Source organism: Ursus arctos, unplaced genomic scaffold, assembly GCF_023065955.2.
Source record: "Ursus arctos isolate Adak ecotype North America unplaced genomic scaffold, UrsArc2.0 scaffold_22, whole genome shotgun sequence".
Taxonomy (NCBI): domain Eukaryota; kingdom Metazoa; phylum Chordata; class Mammalia; order Carnivora; family Ursidae; genus Ursus; species Ursus arctos.
This window is the reverse complement of record NW_026622897.1, coordinates 28,251,921-28,275,071: the sequence shown is the minus strand read 5'-3', so window position 1 is coordinate 28,275,071 and position 23,151 is coordinate 28,251,921. Positions and strand designations below refer to the sequence as shown.

The 23,151-nt window shown below is 43.0% G+C and overlaps 1 protein-coding gene across 1 annotated transcript in view; it reads right to left on the bottom strand.

Moving 5' to 3' along the window:
- Positions 1-22,287, bottom strand: part of LOC113260169 (beta-galactosidase-1-like protein 3) — a 55,265-nt gene extending 32,978 nt beyond the window's left edge. Inside the window, exons 1-8 of the mRNA XM_057316724.1 lie at positions 22,191-22,287; positions 21,302-21,427; positions 20,934-21,149; positions 7,338-7,406; positions 6,688-6,783; positions 5,161-5,269; positions 1,774-1,866; positions 35-116 (exon numbers count right to left, since the gene is read on the bottom strand). Coding sequence (XP_057172707.1) covers positions 35-116; positions 1,774-1,866; positions 5,161-5,269; positions 6,688-6,783; positions 7,338-7,406; positions 20,934-21,149; positions 21,302-21,427; positions 22,191-22,243 — 844 coding nt within the window. The 5' untranslated portion in view covers positions 22,244-22,287. The remainder of the gene's footprint in view (positions 1-34; positions 117-1,773; positions 1,867-5,160; positions 5,270-6,687; positions 6,784-7,337; positions 7,407-20,933; positions 21,150-21,301; positions 21,428-22,190) is intronic.
- Between the last annotated feature and the right edge of the window lie 864 nt (positions 22,288-23,151).

The window sequence follows — 23,151 nt, the reverse complement described above, 5'->3', positions numbered from 1 at the left end:
CAGTTCTTCCTTAAAGTTAAGTCTAAATTTGTACCTCCTTCTAGGTAGCCTTTTTGCAGATTTTCTGCATCATCCGAGGTCACGAGCAGTTCCACAATCCCTCTTTCCAGCAGGGCCTGTTGAGAAAACAGGACAAAATTGGGGCACCTGGGTGGCACAGCGGTTAAGCGCCTGCCTTCGGCTCAGGGCGTGATCCCGGCGTTGTGGGATCGAGCCCCACATCAGGCTCCTCCGCTATGAGCCTGCTTCTTCCTCTCCCACTCCCCCTGCTTGTGTTCCCTCTCTCGCTGGCTGTCTCTATCTCTGTCAAATAAATAAATAAAATCTTTAAAAAAAAAAAAAGAAAAGAAAACAGGACAAAATGAATCTACTTCCCTTGTTCCCATGAGAAGGAAACATAAGGAAATTAGGGAAAAAATATAGCTTGGGCTCACTTGGGCAATGTGTGAGCTAGAGAGAAAGGTGTGAATTTAGAGTCTGACCATCTGCAATTCAGTAAATTAGGGAACTTTGGTCTCTGTCCCAGCCTGTGTTGTTCCCAGGGATGACCACAAGAGCAGCTGAGTTGTGGATTCTGACAGCTGTGGTCACAGCCTCAAGGGGAAAAACACAATGCTGACTTTTATGAGGAAGCACTTGAGGGAGGCTCTGAATCCAAGAGAAAGAGAGAAGGTTTTGAAGCACTTTGGGCTTGAAGGGAAGAGGCCAAGGCTGTGGGATCACAAATGAACTTCATAAAATTTGGGTCCTACCTGGACATTCAAAGGAAGCAAGGGAGCCTGTCATGGCTTCAGGGAAGGGGAAATCTAATTTGCAAATTACTAAAGGCTGAGGAGCAGACACTTGGCCAGAGGGCAAGAGGACCCTATCTGTGTATCTTAAATGTTCACTGAGCCATGTCTGGGCCTGGCAGGGTAGTCAAGTAGTAAATTTTGAAAATCAAGAAAAAACAATGCTAGCTGAATGAGACTGATTTGAGGGGGTCTAACGTTTTGCCCCTGAAAATAGTTGGGGGGGGGGGAATCCCTCACAGACCTTGTCCAGCCCCAGAGGCCACAGCTGTATGGCAGGAGCCAGGGTGTCCGGGGAGCCCAGCCCTGCCCTCCTCCCCCTCTTGTCACCTGTTTGCTCTCCCTTGCCCAGCTGGCAGCTCCTTCCCACTGCTTTCCAGATCATCCCACCCAGAGGTCTCTGTGTAGACACAGCTAACATGCAAGCCCACATTCTGCTTAGCAACCTGGGGAGGAGGTCCAGTTTATACTTGAAACTCATCAGCTTCTTCGCTGTGGGAAATCAGGGACAGGAAGGGGCCTGACCCATCAGAAAGGCAACCCAGCAAGACTATAGTTATTCCCTGGCCTGAGACCTTCCCCCCATGAAGGAGCAAAGGCAATAGAAGAATGTTAGCACTGCAGGTCAGAAAGCTGCACAATGAGAGTCATCGTCATTAAGCTCATGAAGCATTATTTACTATGGATGTAAATTTACCAGCCCCCAGATTTAAGGGGAATTATGGGTCATAGAGACAGCAACAGAAAGGAATAATCCTTCCACATCCTGTTTTATCTCCTAATAAAGTTATCTGAGTACATCTTGACCACCCGACAACATTGCAGTCACAGAGACACTGAACTTGATCTCACATATTCTCATCACTCAGAGCACCTACCACAGGGTCACCCATGCAGCAGGGCCTTGAAAATGCATGCCTGTAAAACCGACAGAGTGAGGAAGGAAGCATGCAAATATGAAGACAAACCAAGTGTCTCTTACCTTTCGAACATAAGGCATGTAATCTTTATCCATGGCAAATGAACCGTATTCATTCTCCACTTGCACTGCGATGATGGGGCCTCCCTTGTGGTACTGAGAGACAAACAGATCAAGGGGGAATGTGAAGCTACTGGTGCAAAAAGCCTGGAGTCTCGGAGTTTGCTGCTAAGATCACACACCTGGTATGGTAAGCTTTGATCCAAGTAGATACCTCATGTCTCTTTGGTGCTCCCTCTCCTCCCCCAGGTCCTGGAGTCAGTCACCTCCAGGCACTTCAGCTGTTGCAGAGTCCTGCCTTCCCTAGTCTTTGGAGATAAGTGACTCCCACAGTTTTCCCTCTATTTCTCATACTAATTTTCTGCTTAAATATGAATCTCAAATCTACAAACTCCCCTGCTTCCATGCCCACCCTATCCACTCTCCCTAACGAATGAAAGAGGTGTCCCTTCCTCCTCCTGCCTTAGGATAGTGTCACCACTCATGCATGGAGTCTCCTTGCCTCCTACCACCTGCTCTCTGCCCTGCTTCCTCTATCTTCTGTACTTTCAACCTTTCCTTCCAAACCAACAGACCTCCAGCATCATGGAAACTTATTTGGAACCCTCAATCAGAGAGGGAGAGCACTTGCACCCCAGGACTGTTCCCCCACCCACAGTTCTCTTGGTCTCTCCTCTTTAAGAGCCTTGTTTCTTGAAAGAGTTACTGGTTGTCTACACTCACTCCTCTCTGCATTCTCACTTTGTTCTGTTTTGTTTGGTTTGTTTGCTTTGGCTTTCTCACTTTGACTCCACCCCTCAAACCACCCTAGTAATTCTTCCAATGCTGTCGTGCCAACTGTCATCAATAGTAACCTAGTTGAAATCATACAGAAATTATAAGTTTTCAATGTTTAATCTTTCGATGTCCTTCCACACTCAGTGCAGAAGCCTTTCCATACTGAAGGCAGAGTGAGCTCTTGACAGTCTGACCACTGCACCCCCCACATGGCTCCTATTGCCTACAGAGTAAATGCCAATTTTAGAGCAAGGTATTCCCTTTTGGACATGGGACAGAAGAGAATGAGCACACCCCTGCGTTGGAGCAGAAGAGAGTGAGCATGTGTGCTGGGTTTTCTTCTACAGCCTCACCTTTTGCCTCTTTCCCACCTCACTTTCTATGTTCCACACCAGCTGAACTTCTTCCAGCTCTTCAAACTCCTCGTTCTATCTCTTGCTCTCTGATCTTTACCCATGTTGGAGATTCCTGACCATTGCTAATACCTGCCCATGCTTTAGGTCACTGTGTAAGTTACTTTTTCTGGAAAGCCATGCCCTGAACCTCACTTTCTCCGTGTTGCTACCCTAGGAGGGGTGTCCTGCACTTCTTGCACTGCGGCAATCATTCCTCATAGTATAAGTGGTCATTTGACTCCATGGGGCAGGAACCATGTCTATCCTTCTCACCATTGGAGGCTTAGCTCCTATACAGCACCTGGCGCACAGCAGGTGCTCAATAATTACTTGTTGAGTGAACATAAGTATTCCACACTGATGAATTAAGAAAAATTGTTTGTATTATTGAACCATATCTTCTCCCAACCTGAAGGGTGAGATTTCTAAAAACTGCATCATAAATTCACAGATGACCTTACAAAACAAACAGGGTTAGAAAAATGAAAGTCCCAAGTGAAAGAGTAAAGACACTCTAAATGATATTTAAATATAACAATTAAAACAATGAAGATAATCAAATAGAAAACCTTAAAATACTAACCATTTAGTAATAATAAGCCCTATAAATTTCATTTGCACTTAAAATTCCTTGCTTCTTAAAAATTTCCTTGCTTCTTAAAAATTTCCTAGGACTTCCTACCTCATGATTTCAGTGGCATGTTTGTAAATTCGCTTTGCTTGCTGCATCTGTACTAATGGTACGTGGCATTTGTACTTGTGTCTGAACTTCCAGCCAAACATTCAAAATCTTTCTCGTTTTAAGGCTCAGAGATTTTTGCTCCTGCACCTGGTCCCACCTACACAGCAGAAATGCAGCCAGAAACATATGGCTTCCAGCCCTTTTAATGAAAGATGTGCCTCGATTCCGCCTAAGAGACCCAGAGTTTAATCCTAATGATGATGTCTTCTTCCCCGCAGCATTGCTCATCTCTCCTAAAGCTGTACTGCAGAGACATTATTCCTAATCTGTCTTTCCCTTTATTTCCATTCCTAATCTGCAGTTTTTCTTTCAGATTATTCTAAGACTAACTCATAATTCACAATTAAGAATTAGTTACAAAGGGCTAGATTTGCATATTTCAGCCCCCAAAAAGGAGTCTAAGATAATTAGCTATTGGTCTACTACCTAATCATTGGTTTTTATCCCCCGTCAAGTTTTATCCAGATATATGCTCTCAAAATAAGATTTATTTTTATGTAAATAATAACCATGTGTCTCCTCTTGTTTGAAAGAGAGTTGTATTTTAAAAATCAAACATAATGACCAAATAATTGCAGCCTTGTAGACTGCAGGCTAAAATGTTATTTTTTATCACAGACTGGTCTGTGCCATGTGGGTACCTTGAATAAGATCTGGAGACTCCAGGAAGAAAGGAAAATGCACGGTGTCTGTGCTCTGTGCATTTATGAAACTAAAACAAACTGGAATGTAAGCAATAGCAAATATACTCACACAGGTACAAAATGACATATGAACCAAGTTACGCATTATAGCATAAGTTTGAAAAATCAAACGTCCGTGATGAGGTGCTAGTTAAATGAATTATGATATGTATCCAAATTGTGGAATACTAGGCAGACGTTAAAAAGAATGGATTTCAAAAATATATTTTAAGTGAAAAAAAAGCCCGGTGGGAATTGTGTATTTTTTATTAAAAAGTATGTATAAATACACACACACGTGTAAGTGTATATATAAATAATTTGCTTCTATATGTGTAGGAAATCTCTGGAAAGACACACAAAAATCTGGCAAAATTGATTATCTTCTGAAAAGGCAATTGAATGGCTTTGGTTCAGGGTAAGAGGGGAGGCTTATTTCACCATAAACTCTTTCATACTCTTTTGAGTTTTATCACCAACTATTCAAAACAACAAAGATAATTTAAGAGTAAAAATAAGCAGTATGAAGATCAGTGAGCTTAATGAATGTCAAGTACATTCAGAACAGCGACAGCCACAAATGAACACCCTTTGTCCATCCCTTGTATGATGTGTGTCTTTCTAGAAACCTTGGGGTAAAGGCTGTACTTGAGACAAGGTCTAGAATTGAAAATTGCAAGAATGTCAGCTTCAATTCTCATAGAAACTGGGCATGGCCTATTCTGTGAACAAGCCAGGAAAACTATTTTCCTAAAGCAAAGAGAAGAAAGAAGGAACAGAAAATTTGCTTTACCTGGAGAGGAACAACTCTGGAAATCAGGTGGTCAAAATACGTATCAACTGCTTCAACAAAGCCCTTGTAGGTTGTTCTCAATTTCATCTCGGGGTCTTGCAGCAGCCAGCTGGGGGCAAAAGGGGACTAGCTCAGTGTCTGAGGTGGGAGGGTAGAGGTGAGGGTAAGTGGGGGTGGTGCTTTGGCAGTTTTACATCCTTTGAGCTCATGTCCATGGTCCTGGAGCGCTTAGAAGTCCTGAAGGGATGTGTCCATGTCAGCTGTCAGCTTTTTGGACCATTCACACAGATTTAGAAGAAAAGATACCAACTCCATTGACATGACACTTCACAACTTACTACCAAGACTTGTAGTCCCACATCTTAATGAGAGGTAGTTTAACCTGTCATTGAATGCTCTCCTCTATTCTTGTTCAGTTCATTAAAAACATTTTTCTTGGGGCGCCTGGGTGGCACAGTCGTTAAGCGCCTGCCTTCGGCTCAGGGCGTGATCCCGGGGTTCTGGGATCCAGCCCCACATCAGGCTCTTCCGCTGGGAGCCTGCTTCTTCCTCTCCCACTCCCCCTGCTTGTGTTCCCTCTCTCGCTGGCTGTCTCTATCTCTGTCAAATTAATAAATAAAATCTTTAAAAAAAATTTAAAAAAATAAAAACATTTTTCTTGAGCAAAATGTCTACACATTAGGCAGAGGGTTGCATTTCGTCTAATGGCTAAGACTTCCGGAACAGAGTAAGAGCTTACAAGACAGAAAGCACACCCCCAGATCACCTGGAAAGAGCTGGGCAGGGATCCAGCTCACCTGCCCCATGAATTGCTGCTTCTCTAAAGCACTCTCTTCCTTCAAGGTCAGGTATTTTCTGCTCGTGAGCTGGGATGAGAGAACAAACTCATCTTGGAGAAAAGCAGTGCTTTTACCTGACAAAAGGGAGTAAAAGTGCTCACCTGGAGCAGAGCCATGGACTAAATGGGCAGTCCTGCCAGCTTGTGACAATAACAGAAGAGCATTCTTGAATTCTCACCCCGAACCTTAGTTGTTTGCATTGAGGACAAGCATCACAGATGAGAAAACAGGCCGAGAAAAAATGAGAGGGAAAGGCGGGGATCTGAGGGCTCTTAGTACAGAGAATTTGGTCTTCCATTCACAAAATAAAATAAAATCAGACATCGTCAGAACAAGCCCACTCTTCACTGTCTAAAGCTTCCCTCCCCATTCTTCCCACCCATGGACAGAGTTGGGCAGAGCTCCCTCCAGTGGGGAAAGAGAACTATGATCATCCCAATGCTTCCTCTCCCCCTGCACACTTTTGGCCACATGCCCAGAGCACCAGGACAATGACTCATCCATAAAATGGGGATTACAAGAACACCTACACCTCACTGTATTAACTGCAACCATTACCAGAGATGATGTGTATAAGCACAGAAAAGTGCAAGACACAGAGGAGGTGCTCATTCACTATTAGACTGAAGTTTTATGTTTAGTAAAGCCAGCAACTTTACTACAAGTCTGGACTCACAGCCCTGCTCACCTGGGCAAGCCCCCGAGGTCAATCTCACTGCAGATGTAGGGGCCTGGACGCAGAATCACCCACAACCCGATCTCTGCAGCCATCAGCACAAAGGCCCTAGGGAGGTCAGTGTCAGCAACTCTCAAAACTCAGAGGGGAGAGTGGGGACAAGCCCAGCATCACAAGGTGGTGGAGCTGCCCAGCCCCTCCTTTCCCTCCCTTCAGAGGCCCCGGGAGCTGGGTTCTTACCTGCTCCCAGCCCGGGACCTTCTGCACAACTCCACTGGGGACATGAGGACCAAAAGCATCAGACAGGGTACAGGGGGATCCTAATATTGAACCCGACCCCAACGGCCTTGCTATCCTAGAGGGGCAACCCCTGCCCCAACCCAGGTGGCTGGACCACACTGCAGAGCAGGGCAGACACTGGGGATTAGGTACCTCTGGGCTGCAGTGAAGAGGTCGGGGCTCAGAGGAGACAGACCCAGACCCTTGGGAGTAACAGGTTCATGGAGAGCATGTGGGTCCTGAGAACAAGGCTCCTGACCCCAGCCTCTCTCTGGTTCTCAAAGCGGAACCAAGATGGCACCATAGTTCCTAATCAACCCCAAGGAGCCACCTCTCTGCCTCACCACCCCAGGCCAGGCCACAGAAGCAGCAACCGCACTTACTCCAGGTCCAAGTTCTCAGAGAAGTCAAATTTGTCTCTTTCTGGCTCATGGAGGTTCCACGGAACATAGCTGTAATAGGGAAGGGGGAAGTACAATAAACATCTTCTGATTTCTTTCCTCTAAATTCCTGTGTCAGCCCCAAATCCATGCCAACACCTGGAATAGCTCTATTTTACAGTAAGTTGAAGTTTCTAATGACAATTAAGTCTGAATTACGTTAACAATGATTATTGTCAATAGTTCCTTTATTACCCAAGCTGCCAATAATCCTATGATTCTAGGTTCCTTGAATTTATACATAAATTACCCCACTCACCACCCATTCTACGTAATACCCGTTAAACGTTTAACAAAAAGGATAAAACCCTCAAATGCCTACATATGCCCAAGACATTTTTGCTAAGAATTAATCAAAATAAGAATAGAGGAGGACTTCCTACAAGGATAATGGAGATGCAATAAAGGAAAGTGCCAGCTTTAGATTTAGCAAGAAGGACCGTGCCAGGCATCTCCCCCCTAGGGCTGAGCCTGTAGGGACAAAGCGATACATGTCAAATTTTTATTAGGTGCTATTTTCATTAGGTGACTCTCTTTTTTGTGTGTGTCACCAACAAAGTTCTTGAGTGTTGTGTCTCTAACCTCATGTTTCTCATTAGCTCTGTAGCTCTTATTACACAATTTTGCACAATGTAGATTTTTGGAATTCATGGGTTGCATTGTGGTAGGACCGTATTTAAGATCTGTCGTTGTAAGGAGGAACAAAGAGTTGGTTTGCTAAAGACTTAAATATGCATGATAAAGTTTACAGTGATGCACGAAGAGAACAGAATGAAAAAAAATTTGCTAAATGATGCTCACAAGTGACTTACTTTAAAGAATATTGCTGGAAAAAGTGGGAAACAAAAAGATGGAACTGATATAGATGAGGCAAAATTATTCTAGCAAACGTAAATAGCAAGCAAAATGGACTTTAAGGCAAAAAAAAAAAAATCCCTCACAAATAGATGTTGAAAGGCATCAAATAATAAGAAAGGAAATGATCCATCAAGAAGATACAGTAATCACCACCTCATATATTCTAATACCATATAGAGCTTCAAGTAAAGGAGGAATTTTCTGAATCTAAAAAGAAAGGGATAAATCCACAGTCACAGTGGGAAGATTTAAAATACTTCCCTAAGAAACAAAGAAAATAACAGCAAAACCTTGTAAGGATATAAATTTGATTAACACAAATAAAAGGCTGGATCTAAGAAATACATAGAGAACTCGGTAGCCAAAGATACAGCACGTACATTCCTAAAAATGTGTATTTTACGACATGCAACAGTCATAAAATACAGAATAAATCTCAACAAATCTCAAAAACTTACATTACATAGTCCATGATCCCAAGATGAAGGCAACTACATAATTAGAAAATTATGCTTTAAAAATCCAAAAAGTAAAAGAAAGAAAGAAAGAGAGAGAGAGAGAGAGAGAAAGAAAGAAAGAAAGAAAGAAAGAAAGAAAGAAAGAAAGAAAGAAAGAAAGAAAACAGAAAGCATATTCCCAAATAGCTGAACTGTTTGAGACCAAATGACATTCAAAGTATTCCACAGCAATATTTATGAGATATGTAACCAAAGCAATAATTAGAGGTATAGTCATAACCCTGAATAAATAGATTAGAAAAAGGAAACTCCTGGAAAGAAAATGAGCTAAATATTCAACTCAGGAGACAAAGAGAAAAGAAGGAAGTGGAGGAGCAAGTAGAGGAAGAGAAGAGGAGAGGGGAGAAGGTACTAAATCAAATAAGGTAGAAGAAAGGAAATTATACATAACTCAGAAATTATCAAATAGAAAACAAAATGATATAGAAAATATTGATAAAGCTACAAGCTAGTTCTTTGAAAAGACTAAATATTTAGGCAAGAAAAAAAAGAGGCCTAAATACACAATATGATGTACAACTTCCAAGAATGAAAGGAGAATTTTTAAGTCCTAGTCAATCCAAAAGAAGAAAGAAGGGGAAGAAAAGATGCCCCCACCTTTGTTTTTCCTTTTCAACAATTCCTTGGCGATTCAGGGCCTTTTCTGGTTCCAACAAATTTAAGGGCTATTTGTTCCAGTTCTTTGAAAAATGTCATTGGTATTTTGATCGGGATAGCATTGAAAGTGTAGATTACTCTGGGTAGCATGGACATTTTAACTATGTTAATTCTTCCGATCCATGAGCATGGAATATTTTTCCATCTTTTTGTGTCTTCTTCAATGTCTTTCAAGAGTGATTTGTAGTTTCTAGAATATAGATCCTTTCCGTCTCTGGTTAAGTTAATTCCAAGATAACGTATGATTTTTGGTGCTATTGTAAACTGATGGATATGGATATAACCAAATTATCAGAAATGGAGTTCAGAGTAACAATGGTCAAGATGATGTGTAGACTTGAAAAAAATATTAACGAAAATATTAACGAGAATATAGAATCTCTAAGGGCAGAAATGAGAGCGAATCTCGCAGAAATTAAAAATGCTATGAATCAAATGCAGTCAAAACTAGATGCTCTGATGGCCGGGGTAAATGAGGCAGAAGAACAAATCAGCGAATTGGAGGATGGGATGGTAGAAGAGAAAGCTAAAACAGAAACTTGGCTCAAAAAAATCCAATCTGAAAAATGTAGGTTACAGGAGATTACTGACTCAATGAAACGTTCCAATGTCAGAATCATTGGCATCCCCGAGGGGATGGAGAAAAACAGACGTCTAAAAGAGATATTTGAACAAATTGTAGCTGAAAACTTCCCTAATCTAGCAAAGGAAACCAGCATTCGTGTCCAAGAGCCAGAGAGGACCCCTCCCAAGCTCAACCACGACAAACCTACACCACGTCACGTCATAGTGCATTCGCAAATATTAGATCCAAGGATACAGTATTGAAAGCGGCCAGGGCAAAGAAAGTTCTCACGTACCAAGGCAAAGGTATCAGAATTACATCAGACCTGTCTACACAGACCTGGAATGAGAGGATGGGTTGGGGGGGGGGGCATTTGTAAAGCTCTTTCAGAGAAAAACATGCAGCCAAGGATCCTTCATCCAGCAAGGCTGTCATTCAGAATTGATGGAGAGATAAAGACCTTCCAGAATCACCAGTCATTAACCAATTTCGTAACCACGAAACCAGCCCTACAGGATATATTAAGGGGGGTTCTATAAGAGTAAAAAGGCTCCAAGAGTAATACAGAACAGAAAGTTACAATCTATAGAAACAAAGACTTTACACGCAACATGGCATCATTAAAATCATCTCTCTCAATAATCACTCTCAATGTGAATGGCCTAAATGCTCCCATAAAATGACACAGGGTTGCAGATTGGATAAAAAGACATGACCCATCTATTTGCTGTCCACAAGAGACTCGTTTTGAACCTAAAGATACATCCAGACTGAAAGTAAAGGGATGGAATACCGTCTTTCATGCCAATGGACCTCAAAAGAAAGCTGGGGTAGCAATTCTCAGACAGATTGGATTTTAAACTAAAGACTATAGTTAGAGATACAGAAGGGCACTATATTATTCTTAAAGGATGTATCCAACAAGTGGATATGACAATTATAAATATATATGCCCCCAACAGGGGAGCAGCAAGATAAACAAGCCAACTCTTAGCCAGAATAAAGAGATATATAGATAAAAATACATTAATAGTAGGGGACCTCAACACTCCACTATCAGCAACAGATAGATCACCTAAGCAGAAAATCGACAAAGAAACAAGAGCTTTGAATGCCATACTAGACCAGTTGGACCTCATAGATATATATAGAACACTATACCCCAGAACAAAAGAATACTCATTCTATTCTAATGCACATGGAACATTCTCCAGAATAGATCATGTTCTGGGTCACAAAACAGGTCTCAACTGATACCAAAAGACTGAAATTATTCCCTGCATATTCTCAGACTACAACGCTTTGAAATTGGAACTCAACCACAAGGAAAAATTTGGAAGAAACTCAAACACTTGGAAACTAAGAACCATCCTGCTCAAGAATGATTCAATAAACCAGGAAATCAAAAATCAATTTAAACAATTTATAGAGACCAACGAGAATGAAAACACAATGGTCCAAAACCTATGGGACACTCCCTCATCGGGCTCCTCCGCTGGGAGCCTGCTTCTTCCTCTCTCACTCCCCTGCTTCTGTTTCGTTCTTGCTGACTGTCTCCCTCTCTCAGATAAGTAAATAAATAAAATCTTTAAAGAAGAAGCCCACATCTCTAAGATCCCTATAAAACAAGGGGCACGGCCTGGGACCCAGTCAATAATTTTGGGCTCTGGAAACCCCGCAACCTCTCTTAATCAGAATGACAAGAAGGAGAAGCCCCCCCCGCCCAGCAAAGAAAAGACAATGAGTCAGTGACCTCTGCCACAGAAGTAACGGATATGGATGTAACCAAATTATCAGAAATGGAATTCAGAGTAACAATGGTCAAGATAATGAGTAGACTTGAAAAAAGTATTCAGGAAAATATTACTGAGAATATACAATCCCTAAGGGCGGAAATGAGAGCGAATTTGACAGAAATTAAAAATTCTATGAGCCAAATGCAGGCAAAACTAGAGGCTCTGACGGCCAGGGTCACGGAAGCGGAGGGAAGGGTTAGTGAATTGGAGGATGGGTTAATAGAGGAAAAAATAAAAATAGAAGATGGTCTTAAAAAAATCCACGCCCACGAATGTTGGCTACGGGAGATTACTGACTCAACGAAACGATCCAATGTTAGAATCATCGGCATCCCCGAGGGGGTGGAGAAAAACAGAGGTCTAGAAGAGATATTTGAACAAATTGTAGCTGAAAACTTCCCTAATCTAGCAAGGGAAACAAAAATTCGTGTCCAAGAGGCAGAGAGGACCCCTCCCAAGCTCAACCATGACAGACCTACACCACGTCACGTCATAGTGCAATTCGCAAATATTAGATGCAAGGATACAGTATTGAAAGCGGCCAGGGCAAAGAAATTTCTCACGTACCAAGGCAAAGGCATCAGAATTACATCAGACCTGTCTACACAGACCTGGAATGAGAGAAAGGGTTGGGGGAGCATTTTTAAAGCTCTTTCAGAGAAAAACATGCAGCCAAGGATCCTTTATCCAGCAAGGCTGTCATTCAGAATTGATGGAGAAATAAAGACATTTCAGAATCGACAGTCACTAGCCAATTTCGTAACCACGAAACCAGCCCTACAGGAGGTATTACGGGGGGTTCTATAAAAGTAAAAAGGCCCCAAGAGCGATACAAAACAGAAAGTCACAGCCAATACAAACAAAGACTTTACTGACAACATGGCAGAATTAAAAGCATATCTCTCAGTACTCAGCCTGAACATTAATGGTTTAAATTCTGGCTTCAAACGCCACGGGGTTGCAGATTGGATAAAAAGAAATGACCCATCCATTTGCTGTCTACAAGAGACTCATTTCGAACCCAAAGATGCATTCAGACTGAGAGTAAGGGGATGGAGTACCATCTTTCACGCAAATGGACCTCAAAAGAAAGCTGGGGTAGCAATTCTCATATCAGATAAATTGGATTTTAAACTACAGACTATAGTTAGAGATGCAGAAGGGCACTATATTATTCTTAAAGGAAGTATTCAACAAGTGGATATGACAATTATAAATATATATGCCCCCAACAGGGGAGCAGCAAGATACACAAGCCAAATCTTAACCAGAATAAAGAGACATATAGATAAAAATACATTAATAGTAGGGGACCTCAACACTCCACTCTCAGAAATAGACAGAACACCCTGGCAAAAACTAAGCAAAGAATCAAAGGCTTTGAATGCCATACTCGACGAGTTGGACCTCTTAGATATATATAGAACACTACACCCCAGAACCAAAGAATACTCATTCTATTCTAATGCCCATGGAACATTTTCAAGAATAGACCATGTTCTGGGACACAAAACAGGTCTCAGCCGATACCAAAAGATTGAAATTATCCCCTGCATATTCTCAGACCACAACGCTCTGAAATTGGAACTCAACCACAAGGAAAAATTTGGAAGAAACTCAAACACTTGGAGACTAAGAACCATCCTGCTCAGGAATGACTCGATAAACCAGGAAATCAAAAATCAAATTAAACAATTTATGGAGACCAATGAGAATGAAAATACAACAGTCCAAAACCTATGGGATACTGCAAAGGCAGTCCTAAGGGGGAAATACATAGCCATCCAAGCCTCACTCAAAAGAATAGAAAAATCTAAAATGCAGTTTTTATATTCTCACCTCAAGAAGCTGGAACAGCAACAGAGGGACAGGCCTAATCCACGCACAAGGAAGCAGTTGACCAAAATTAAAGCTGAAATCAATCAAGCAGAAACCAGAAGTACAGTAGAGCAGATCAACAGGACTAGAAGCTGGTTCTTGGAGAGAATCAATAAAATTGACAGACCACTGGCAAGACTTATCCAAAAGAAAAGAGAAAGGACCCAGATTATTAAAATTATGAATGAAAAAGGAGAGGTCACGACGAACACCATTGAAATTGGAAGGATTATTAGAAATTTTTATCAACAGCTATATGCCAATAAACTAAGCAATCTGGAAGAGATGGACTCCTTCCTGGAAACCTATAAACTACCAAGATTGAAAAAGGAAGAAATTGATTTCTTAAACAGGCCAATTAATTATGAAGAAATTGAGTCAGTGATAAACAACCTTCCAAATAACAAAACTCCAGGCCCGGACGGTTTTCCTGGGGAATTCTACCAAACATTCAAAGAAGAAATAATACCTATTCTCCTAAAGCTATTTCAAAAAATAGAAACAGAAGGAAAGCTACCAAACTCATTCTATGAGGCCAATATTACCTTGATCCCCAAACCAGGCAAAGACCCCCTCAAAAAGGAGAATTACAGACGATTTCCCTAATGAATATGGACGCCAAAATCCTCAACAAGATACTTGCTAATAGAATCCAACAGTTCATTAAAAGGATTATCCACCACGATCAAGTGGGATTCATACCTGGGATGCAAGCGTGGTTCAATATTCGCAAATCAATCAGCGTGATACATCATATCAACAAGAAAAGACTCAAGAACCATATGATCCTCTCAATCGATGCCGAAAAAGCATTTGACAAAATACAGCATCCTTTCCTGATTAAAACCCTTCAGAGTGTAGGAATAGAAGGTACATTTCTCAATCTCATAAAAGCCATCTATGAAAAGCCTACTGCAAATATTATTCTCAATGGGGAAAAGCTGGAAGCCTTTCCCTTAAGATCAGGAACACGACAAGGATGCCCACTCTCGCCACTATTATTCAACATAGTACTAGAAGTCCTTGCAACAGCAATCAGACAACAAAAAGGGATCAAATGTATTCAAATCGGCAAAGAAGAAGTCAAAATGTCTCTCTTCGCAGATGACATGATACTCTATATGGAAAACCCAAAAGAAGCCACTCCCAAACTATTAGAAGTTATAGAGCAATTCAGTAACGTGGCGGGATACAAAATCAATGCTCAGAAATCAGTTGCATTTCTGTACACGAATAACGAGACCGAAGAAAGAGAAATCAGGGAATCCATCCCATTTACAATAGCACCAAAAACCATACGTTACCTTGGAATTAACTTAACCAGAGACGTAAAGGACCTTTATTCTAGAAACTATAAATCACTCTTAAAAGACATTGAGGAAGACATAAAAAGATGGAAAGATATTCCATGCTCATGGATCGGAAGAATTAACATAGTTAAAATGTCCATGCTACCGAGAGCAATCTACACTTTCAATGCTATCCCGATCAAAATACCGAGAACGTTTTTCAAAGAACTGGAACAAATAGTCCTTAAATTTGTATGGAACCAGAAAAGACCCCGAATCTCCAAGGAACTGTTGAAAAGGAAAAACAAAGCTGGGGGCATCACAATGCCGGATTTTGAGCTGTACTACAAAGCTGTGATCACAAAGACAGCATGGTACTGGCACAAAAACAGACACATAGACCAATGGAACAGAATAGAGAGCCCAGAAATGGACCCTCAGCTCTTTGGGCAACTAATATTTGATAAAGCAGGAAAAAACATCCGGTGGGAAAAAGACAGTCTCTTCAATAAATGGTGCTGGGAAAATTGGACAGCTACATGCAAAAGAATGAAACTTGACCACTATCTCACACCATACACAAAAATAAACTCCAAATGGATGAAAGACCTCGATGTGAGACAGGAATCCATCAAAATTCTAGAGGAGAACATAGGCAGCAACCTCTACGACATCGGCCAAAGCAAACTTTTTCATAACACATCCCCAAAGGCAAGAGAAACAAAAGATAAAATGAATTTATGGGACTTCATCAAGATTAAAAGTTTCTGCACAGCCAAGGAAACAGTCAGAAAAACTAAGAGGCAGCCCACGGAATGGGAGAAGATATTTGCAAATGACACTACAGATAAAGGACTGGTATCCAAGATCTACAAAGAACTTCTCAAACTCAATACACGAGAAACAAATAAACAAATCAAAAAATGGGCAGAAGATATGAACAGACACTTTTCCAATGAAGACATACAAATGGCTAACAGACACATGAAAAAATGTTCAAAATCATTAGCCATCAAGGAAATTCAAATCAAAACCACACTGAGATACCACCTTACGCCAGTTAGAATGGCAAAAATAGACAAGGCAAGAAACAACAATTGTTGGAGAGGATGTGGAGAAAGGGGATCCCTCCTACATTGTTGGTGGGAATGCAAGTTGGTACAGCCACTCTGGAAAACCGTGTGGAGGTCCCTTAAAAAGTTAAAAATTGAGCTACCCTATGATCCAGCCATTGCACTACTGGGTGTTTACCCCAAAGATACAGACGTAGTGAAGAGAAGGGCCATATGCACCCCAATGTTCATAGCAGCAATGTCCACAATAGCTAAATCGTGGAAGGAGCCGAGATGCCCTGCAACAGATGACTGGATTAAGAAGTTGTGGTCCATATATACAATGGAATATTACTCAGCAATCAGAAAGAATGAGTTCTCAACATTTGTTACAACATGGACGGCACTGGAGGAGATAATGCTTAGTGAAATAAGTCAAGCAGAGAAAGACAACTATCATATGATTTCTCTCATCTATGGAACATAAGAACTAGAATGATCAGTAGGGGAAGAAAGGGATAAAGAAAGGGGGGGTAATCAGAAGGGGGAATGAAACATGAGAGACTATGGACTATGAGAAACAAACTGAGGGCTACAGAGGGGAGGGGGGTGGGGGAATGGGATAGACCGGTGATGGGTAGTAAGGAGGGCACATATTGCATGGTGCACTGGGTGTTATACACAACTAATGAATCATCGAGCCTTACATCGAAAACCGGGGATGTACTGTATGGTGACTAACATAATATAATAAAAAATCATTATTAATAAAAAAAAAAAAAACCTATGGGACACTGCAAAGGCAGTCCTAAGAGGAAAATTCATAGCCATCCAAGCCTCACTCAAAAGAATAGAAAAATCTAAAATGCAGTTTTTATATTCTCACCTCAAGAAGCTAGAGCTGGAATAGAAGAACAGGCCTAATCCACTCATGAGAAGACAGTTGATCAAGATTAGAGCAGAGATCAATGAATTAGAAACCAGGAGCACAGTAGAGCAGATCAACAGAACTAGAAGCTGGTTCTTTGAAAGAATAAATAAGATCGATAAGCCACTGGCAAGATTTATCCAAAAGAGTAGAGAAAGGACCCAAATTAATAAAATTATGAATGAAAAGGGAGAGGTCACAACCAACACCAATGAAATAGGAAGGATCATTAGAAACTTTTATCAACAGCTTTATGCCAATAAATTAAGCAACCTGGAAGAGACGGAGGCCTTCCTGGAAACCTATAAACTACCAAGACTGAAACAGGAAGAAATTGATTTTTTAAACAGACCAATAATTATGAAGAGATTGAGGAAGTGATTAAAAACCCTCCAAAAAACAAAACTCCAGGGCCTGATGGATTCCCCAGGGAATTCTACCAAACATTCAAAGAAGAACTAATACCTATTCTCCTAAAGCTGTTTCAAAAAATAGGAACAGAAGGAAAGCTACCAAACTCATTCTATGAGGCCAATATTACCTTGATCCCCAAACCAGGCAAAGACCCCATCAAAAAGGAGAATTACAGACCGATATCCCTGATGAATATGGACGCCAAAATCCTCAACAAGATCCTAGCTAATAGGATCCAACAGTACATTAGAAGGATTATCCATCATGACCAAGTGGGATTCATCCCTGGGATGCAAGCGTGGTTCAACATTCGCAAATCTATCAGTGTGATAGATTATATCAACAAGAAAAAGCCAAGAATCATATGATCCTCTCAATAGATGCAGAAAAAGCATTTGACAAAATACAGCAACCTTTCCTGATTAAAACACTTCAGAGTGTGGGGATAGAGGGTACATTCCTCAATCTCATAAAAACCATCTATGAAAAGCCTACAGCAAATATCATTCTCAATGGGGAAAAGCTGGAAGCCTTTCCCTTAAGATCAGGAAAACGACAAGGATGCCCACTCTTGCCATTATTATTCAACATAGTACTAGAAGTCCTTGCAACAGCAATAGACAACAAAAAGGGATAAAAGGTATCCAAATCGGCAAAGAAGAAGTCAAACTGTCTCTCTTCGCAGATGACATGATACTCTATATGGAAAACCCAAAAGAAGCCACTCCCAAACTATTAGAAGTTATAGAGCAATTCAGTAATGTGGCAGGATACAAAATCAATGCTCAGAAATCAGTTGCATTTCTATACACGAACAATGAGACTGAAGAAAGAGAAATTAGGGAATCCATGCCTTCCAGCTTTAAATGCAGCCTTTAGCACCAGCTCTGCAGTAATGGATGGAGCCAGCCCTCGAAGCATTTTGTCCTTTATAGTGAGTACCATGCTTAGCTTTGCCACAAGAGGGCGGTGGAGAGACATGCAGGAGGAAAGGGGTTTCCCTTCAGATTCCAATGCAGGTTTTGCATTTCTATGGTCCTGCTAAATCTTGTCAGTGGTGTAGATGGGTGAGGACGTCCAGTGGCTCTTTGTTTTTTAAATAACCAATGCATTGTAAGTATAATCCGTAGCAACCAGCGTAGAATTACCCCCAGAAAGGCAAAGGAACTCAACCATTTTTGAATTAACATAATTAATATAGTTACAGATGTAAAACATTACATTCAATGCCCCATAGAGTTTTGCTAACATTTTTCTGCTCTTTCCCCTTCTATATTGTAAATTTAAGCCTCTCAGGACTGCCTTTACTTTTTCCTGATGTTACTAATAAATTCCACAGCCTGACCATGAAGACAACAGACCATTCTAATTGCCGGTAACAAACACCTCACCAAGAAACAGACAAATACACTCTGCATCATCAAATGATAAAATACCCTGTAGAGGGGACTTAAACGTTACAAGACTTTACAAGCAGCGTTGCAAAGTGCTCTGAATGTCACCCTCAATCTCTAAGTGAAGTCCACAATTATGAAAGGCAGTTGAGTTGCCCAGCAGCTGGAACCAGGTACCTGACGGAATTCAAGCATAGCTCTGCTAATACTATGTCGTCTTCAGGCAGCTGCCTTAACCTCCCTCCACCTGAGTTTTCTCACCTACAAGATAGTGATTGCACTACTCACCACATAGTATTGATATAGAGATGGCGTGAATTATTATTTTCCAGGGTTTAGAACATGCCTGGCTGAGTGTAAATACTATGTACGTGTTCGTTGAATAACTAAAACTGGTTGTCTTTTTTTTTTTTTAGGTTTTATTTATTTGAGAGAGAGAGAGCGCACAAGCAGGGGGAGGGACAAATGGAGAGGGAGAAGCAGACTCCCCACAGAGCAGGGAGTCCAATGCAGGGCTCGATCCCAGGACCCCAGAATCATGAACTGAGCTGAAGGCAGCCGCTTAACCAACTTAGCCACCCAGGCGCCCCTGGTTGTCTTACTTTACAGTGCAGATCTATGTAGGTAGAGATCTCAGTGTTCAGGCAATGGCAGCATTGTTTACTCAGGGTGGGCTCCCCTGCCTTTGCTCCAGACTCCAAAAACACCATTCCCATGAGGTTAACCTCACATCCTCTCACGTGCACCTGTTACAGTGCTGCCTTCCATGAATGGTTTCTATAGGTTTACCCTATAACCCACTTTTATTGACTCCCAGTCTTCTGAGTTTCAAGACTTTTTTGGAAAAAAGGTTTGTTAGGAAGGGATCTCCACTGTTCCTATTCATATGTGATTTTTGCTTGCGGCTGGTTTTCATTTGACTGGCCATCTGTGCAAAGGCAGGATTGCCTATGTATGACCGCGGCAGCGTCACTCCCAACCGCGTGGTCACACCCTGAGAAGATGGTGGGAGGGGACTCGCCCTGACCAAGCTAGTTAAGCCCTCCATGCTTCTGTTATTTTCCCCCTGCATAGTGGAAATTACACTCTCCGTCTCACAGGACAGCTAGTTGTGACGATTAAGTGATTTAGTGAACATTACAAAATGCCCAGCCATCAGTAGACCCTATATACACGTTACTTTTCATCACTATACACCTAATCACGCTAAAGATCACGCTAAATTTATCATGTTAAATGTATATTTAATCATGTTACATTTATATTTAAAAACTTATGATTGACTAAAGTAGGTTTGCATTTCTTTTTTGCCATCATAATTGAGTACACGTGCGTGCCATGCATTGTGATAGGCATTTTTCACATAAATATGGTAAAGGCTTTATCTCACTTAATCATCAATACAAACCTATGAACCAACTTTTATTTTGCCCATGTATAGACAAGGACACCAGGGCCCTGGGATGTGATGCTTGGAGGCAGAGCTGAGGCTGAAGACAGGTCTGTCTGACTCTGCATCATTAAGCTACAGTATTCGTTCCCTTAATGCCATTAAACTTCACTTTAGTGATACTGGTATTTCCTTTGACGTGTTCATTTTAATACTATTATTTCTTTACAAGCTCACCTCCATATACATAAATAAAAATTGTTTTTAAAACACCATGTATTGGGACGCCTGGGTGTCTTACTTAAGGGTCTGCCTTTGGCTCAGGTCATGATTCCAGGGTCCTGGGATTAGATGGAGCCCCATGTCAGGCTCCCTGCTCGGCAGGGACTCCGCTTCTCCCTCTGCCCCTCCCCCCAGCTTGTGTGCACACTCTTTCTCAAATAAATAAAATCTTTAAAAAAAAAAAAAACCCACCACACATTTATTGATCTATAAGTATACTTTGAGCCTTTGTCATTAAACCGAGAGCTCCTAAGGGACCCAGTGACTCTCCCATTAGATCCCTGAGGCAATCACTTACTCCTGTCTTTCTCTCATGACCCCCTACCCAAGGCTTTGACCACAGCACACTAAGTGTGAGGTGAGATCCTTAAGCATATAAGACACACGCCAGAAATGACTATTCAGAAGGTAAGCCCTCCAGCAGGGCTCCCAAATCCAGAGGCTCTGCTCCTGGATGCAGGGGTTAGGAGTCCCTGTAGGGCAGCAAGGCCACGGAGGGCTCGAGGGCCAGCACTCACGTGGTAAGGGTGTTGAAGCCACAGGCCTTCAGCTTCAGCAAGCGGTCCCTCCAGTACTCCCTGGGCACCCGGAAATAGTGGATGGAGCCCCCGAAAATCAGGAACTTGTGACCGCCCAGCGTGAAGTATGGCTTACTCCCGACTCGGCTTGCAGTCTGGAGTCCCACAGATCGGTCCTTCAGCGTGAGGGGGGTCAGGTGAGACCAATTAAACATGCTGAGAGAGAGAGAGAGAGAGGAGAGGAGAGGCCGCCATAACCTCAGCAGAAAAGGAAGCTCCGTAGCAGGACACGCTCTGAGCGTCCCGCCGCTATTGTCTTCTCGAAGAAAGGAGAACCCTCCCCACTTACCCCCCCAAGCAAACTGTACCGGGCTGGCTGGAGCTGGGCATTTGCATATATAAGACCCTCTTTGTCTTTCACTCGGGGAGCAAAACCTGATAAGATAAATGGCAGGAAAAAGATGCACAAGATTCTTTTCCAGGAGAGGCACCGGCTGAAAAGAGAAAGAAAGAGCAATGACCAGGGGAAGGCACTGGGCTCGTCAAACTGAGGATTAAAACGTTGCCCTAACGGCAGGGTAGAGGCAAGAGCCACCGAGGCTCACAGCATAGACTTCTAGGCGAGCCTCAGGCGCAGGGACCTGTACCTGGATCCACTGAGGTCCCCTGCACCACCAGGACTGTCCCACAGCCCACCTCACTCCCGACAGAAAGCTGAGGATAGCCTCAGTCCTAGAAGCCCACAGCCAGGAACAGAACAGGACAGGCGCGGGAACTGGGGAAAGGGGGTCCTGGGAAAAGGTGGGGGAGGGGTAAGGGGCTCAATGAGGGGTGGGAGCACTCCATCCACCAGGTTCAGAAAGGCTGCAGTGTCCGATCCCTGGAGCATTTTGTCAGCATCCACACGCTGACCTTTCTCTCTCTGGGATACTGCACAGACTCTCAGCGGGGCTCGTGCGTATCTGAGGTGTGGGCAGAAGAGCTGGAGGAGCGAAAGCCTGAAGGGCGAGTCAGTCGATGAGGAGAGGCTCGGGGCAGATAGGAGGACCCAGGGGGACGTCCCAGTCCAAAGGGGTCCTTGCTCCACGTAACGGCCCCAGGGCGAAATAAACTGTACATGATCGGCCGACCAACAGAGCCGGGGAGGAGGTCCAGTAGGCCCTCGGGTTAGCGCGCTCGGGGCTACCCAGCAGCCGGGCTGGGCGCGAGGGCCGCAGCGCCTGGAACCGCGGGCAGCGCTGCCTAGGTTAAGGTCACCTGAAGCGCCGCGGGGTGCCCATCACGCGCCGCCCGGGGGGCCGAGGTCCCATGCTGCTCCCGCCGCCTCTCCGCGGACCCAGACGCCGCGCGCCGGAGCCGGGGGCCCTGGCCAGCAGTGACGAGGAGGTCTCAAGCTTGGGGGGGGGGGGGGGGGAAGGCGGAGCACCGCACCGGACCCAGCGTGTCCGAACTGCGGGTGTACGCAGATGCGTTTCAGCTGGTGTGAGTAATGTGGGAGGGTCTTGAGCTATGGCCCTGACCTTGGTTTTCCTCTACTGTGTGTCACCAGTCAACTGGGAGGGAAAGGCGGCGATTAGTGGGAGGAAAAAGGACAACTTTGCTACGCGTGTTCCGTGAGCTCAGCGTCTGTGGTGAGTGCCCCTCTGGCTGCAGACAGCGCGTTCAAACCAATGCATGGAGTGTGCACACAGACGAACAGTTCCAAAACGATAGGTAAATGCCAAAATAAAAGTTCCACGGGGCGCGATAGAGGAGCAGGTGAGCGACACAGGCTACCCAGTAGGAGCATAGTTTAACCAAAATGAGTCTGTAAAGTAAAAGAATTATCAGAGCAAAGAAGGGAGTGCTGTTCCTATCAGTGGAACAGTTTGAAAGTATGTACACAGGGTATGCAAGAAGTACGGTTTGGAATTCTTTGGTTACAAACTAGCAGGAGATGGGGCTGGAGAGATCAAATCAGGAGGAGGCAAGCCAGGGAGGGCGATGGAAGCAATGAACTGCCATCAGTTCAGCCTCTTTCCAGAGATTTCAAACTGGAATTAAGTCAGGCAGTAATTTCCTGGAGATTAGGAGACTGCAAGGTGTAGGCTAGATGGGAAACAGACAAGTCATCCCAATAGACCTGGCGAACCCAGGATAAGGGCTGGAATTGTTCTCGTGGTGGTAATATTAAGCAAGAGGACAGAGTTGATTTAAGAAAATTTGGGGAGGTAAAACT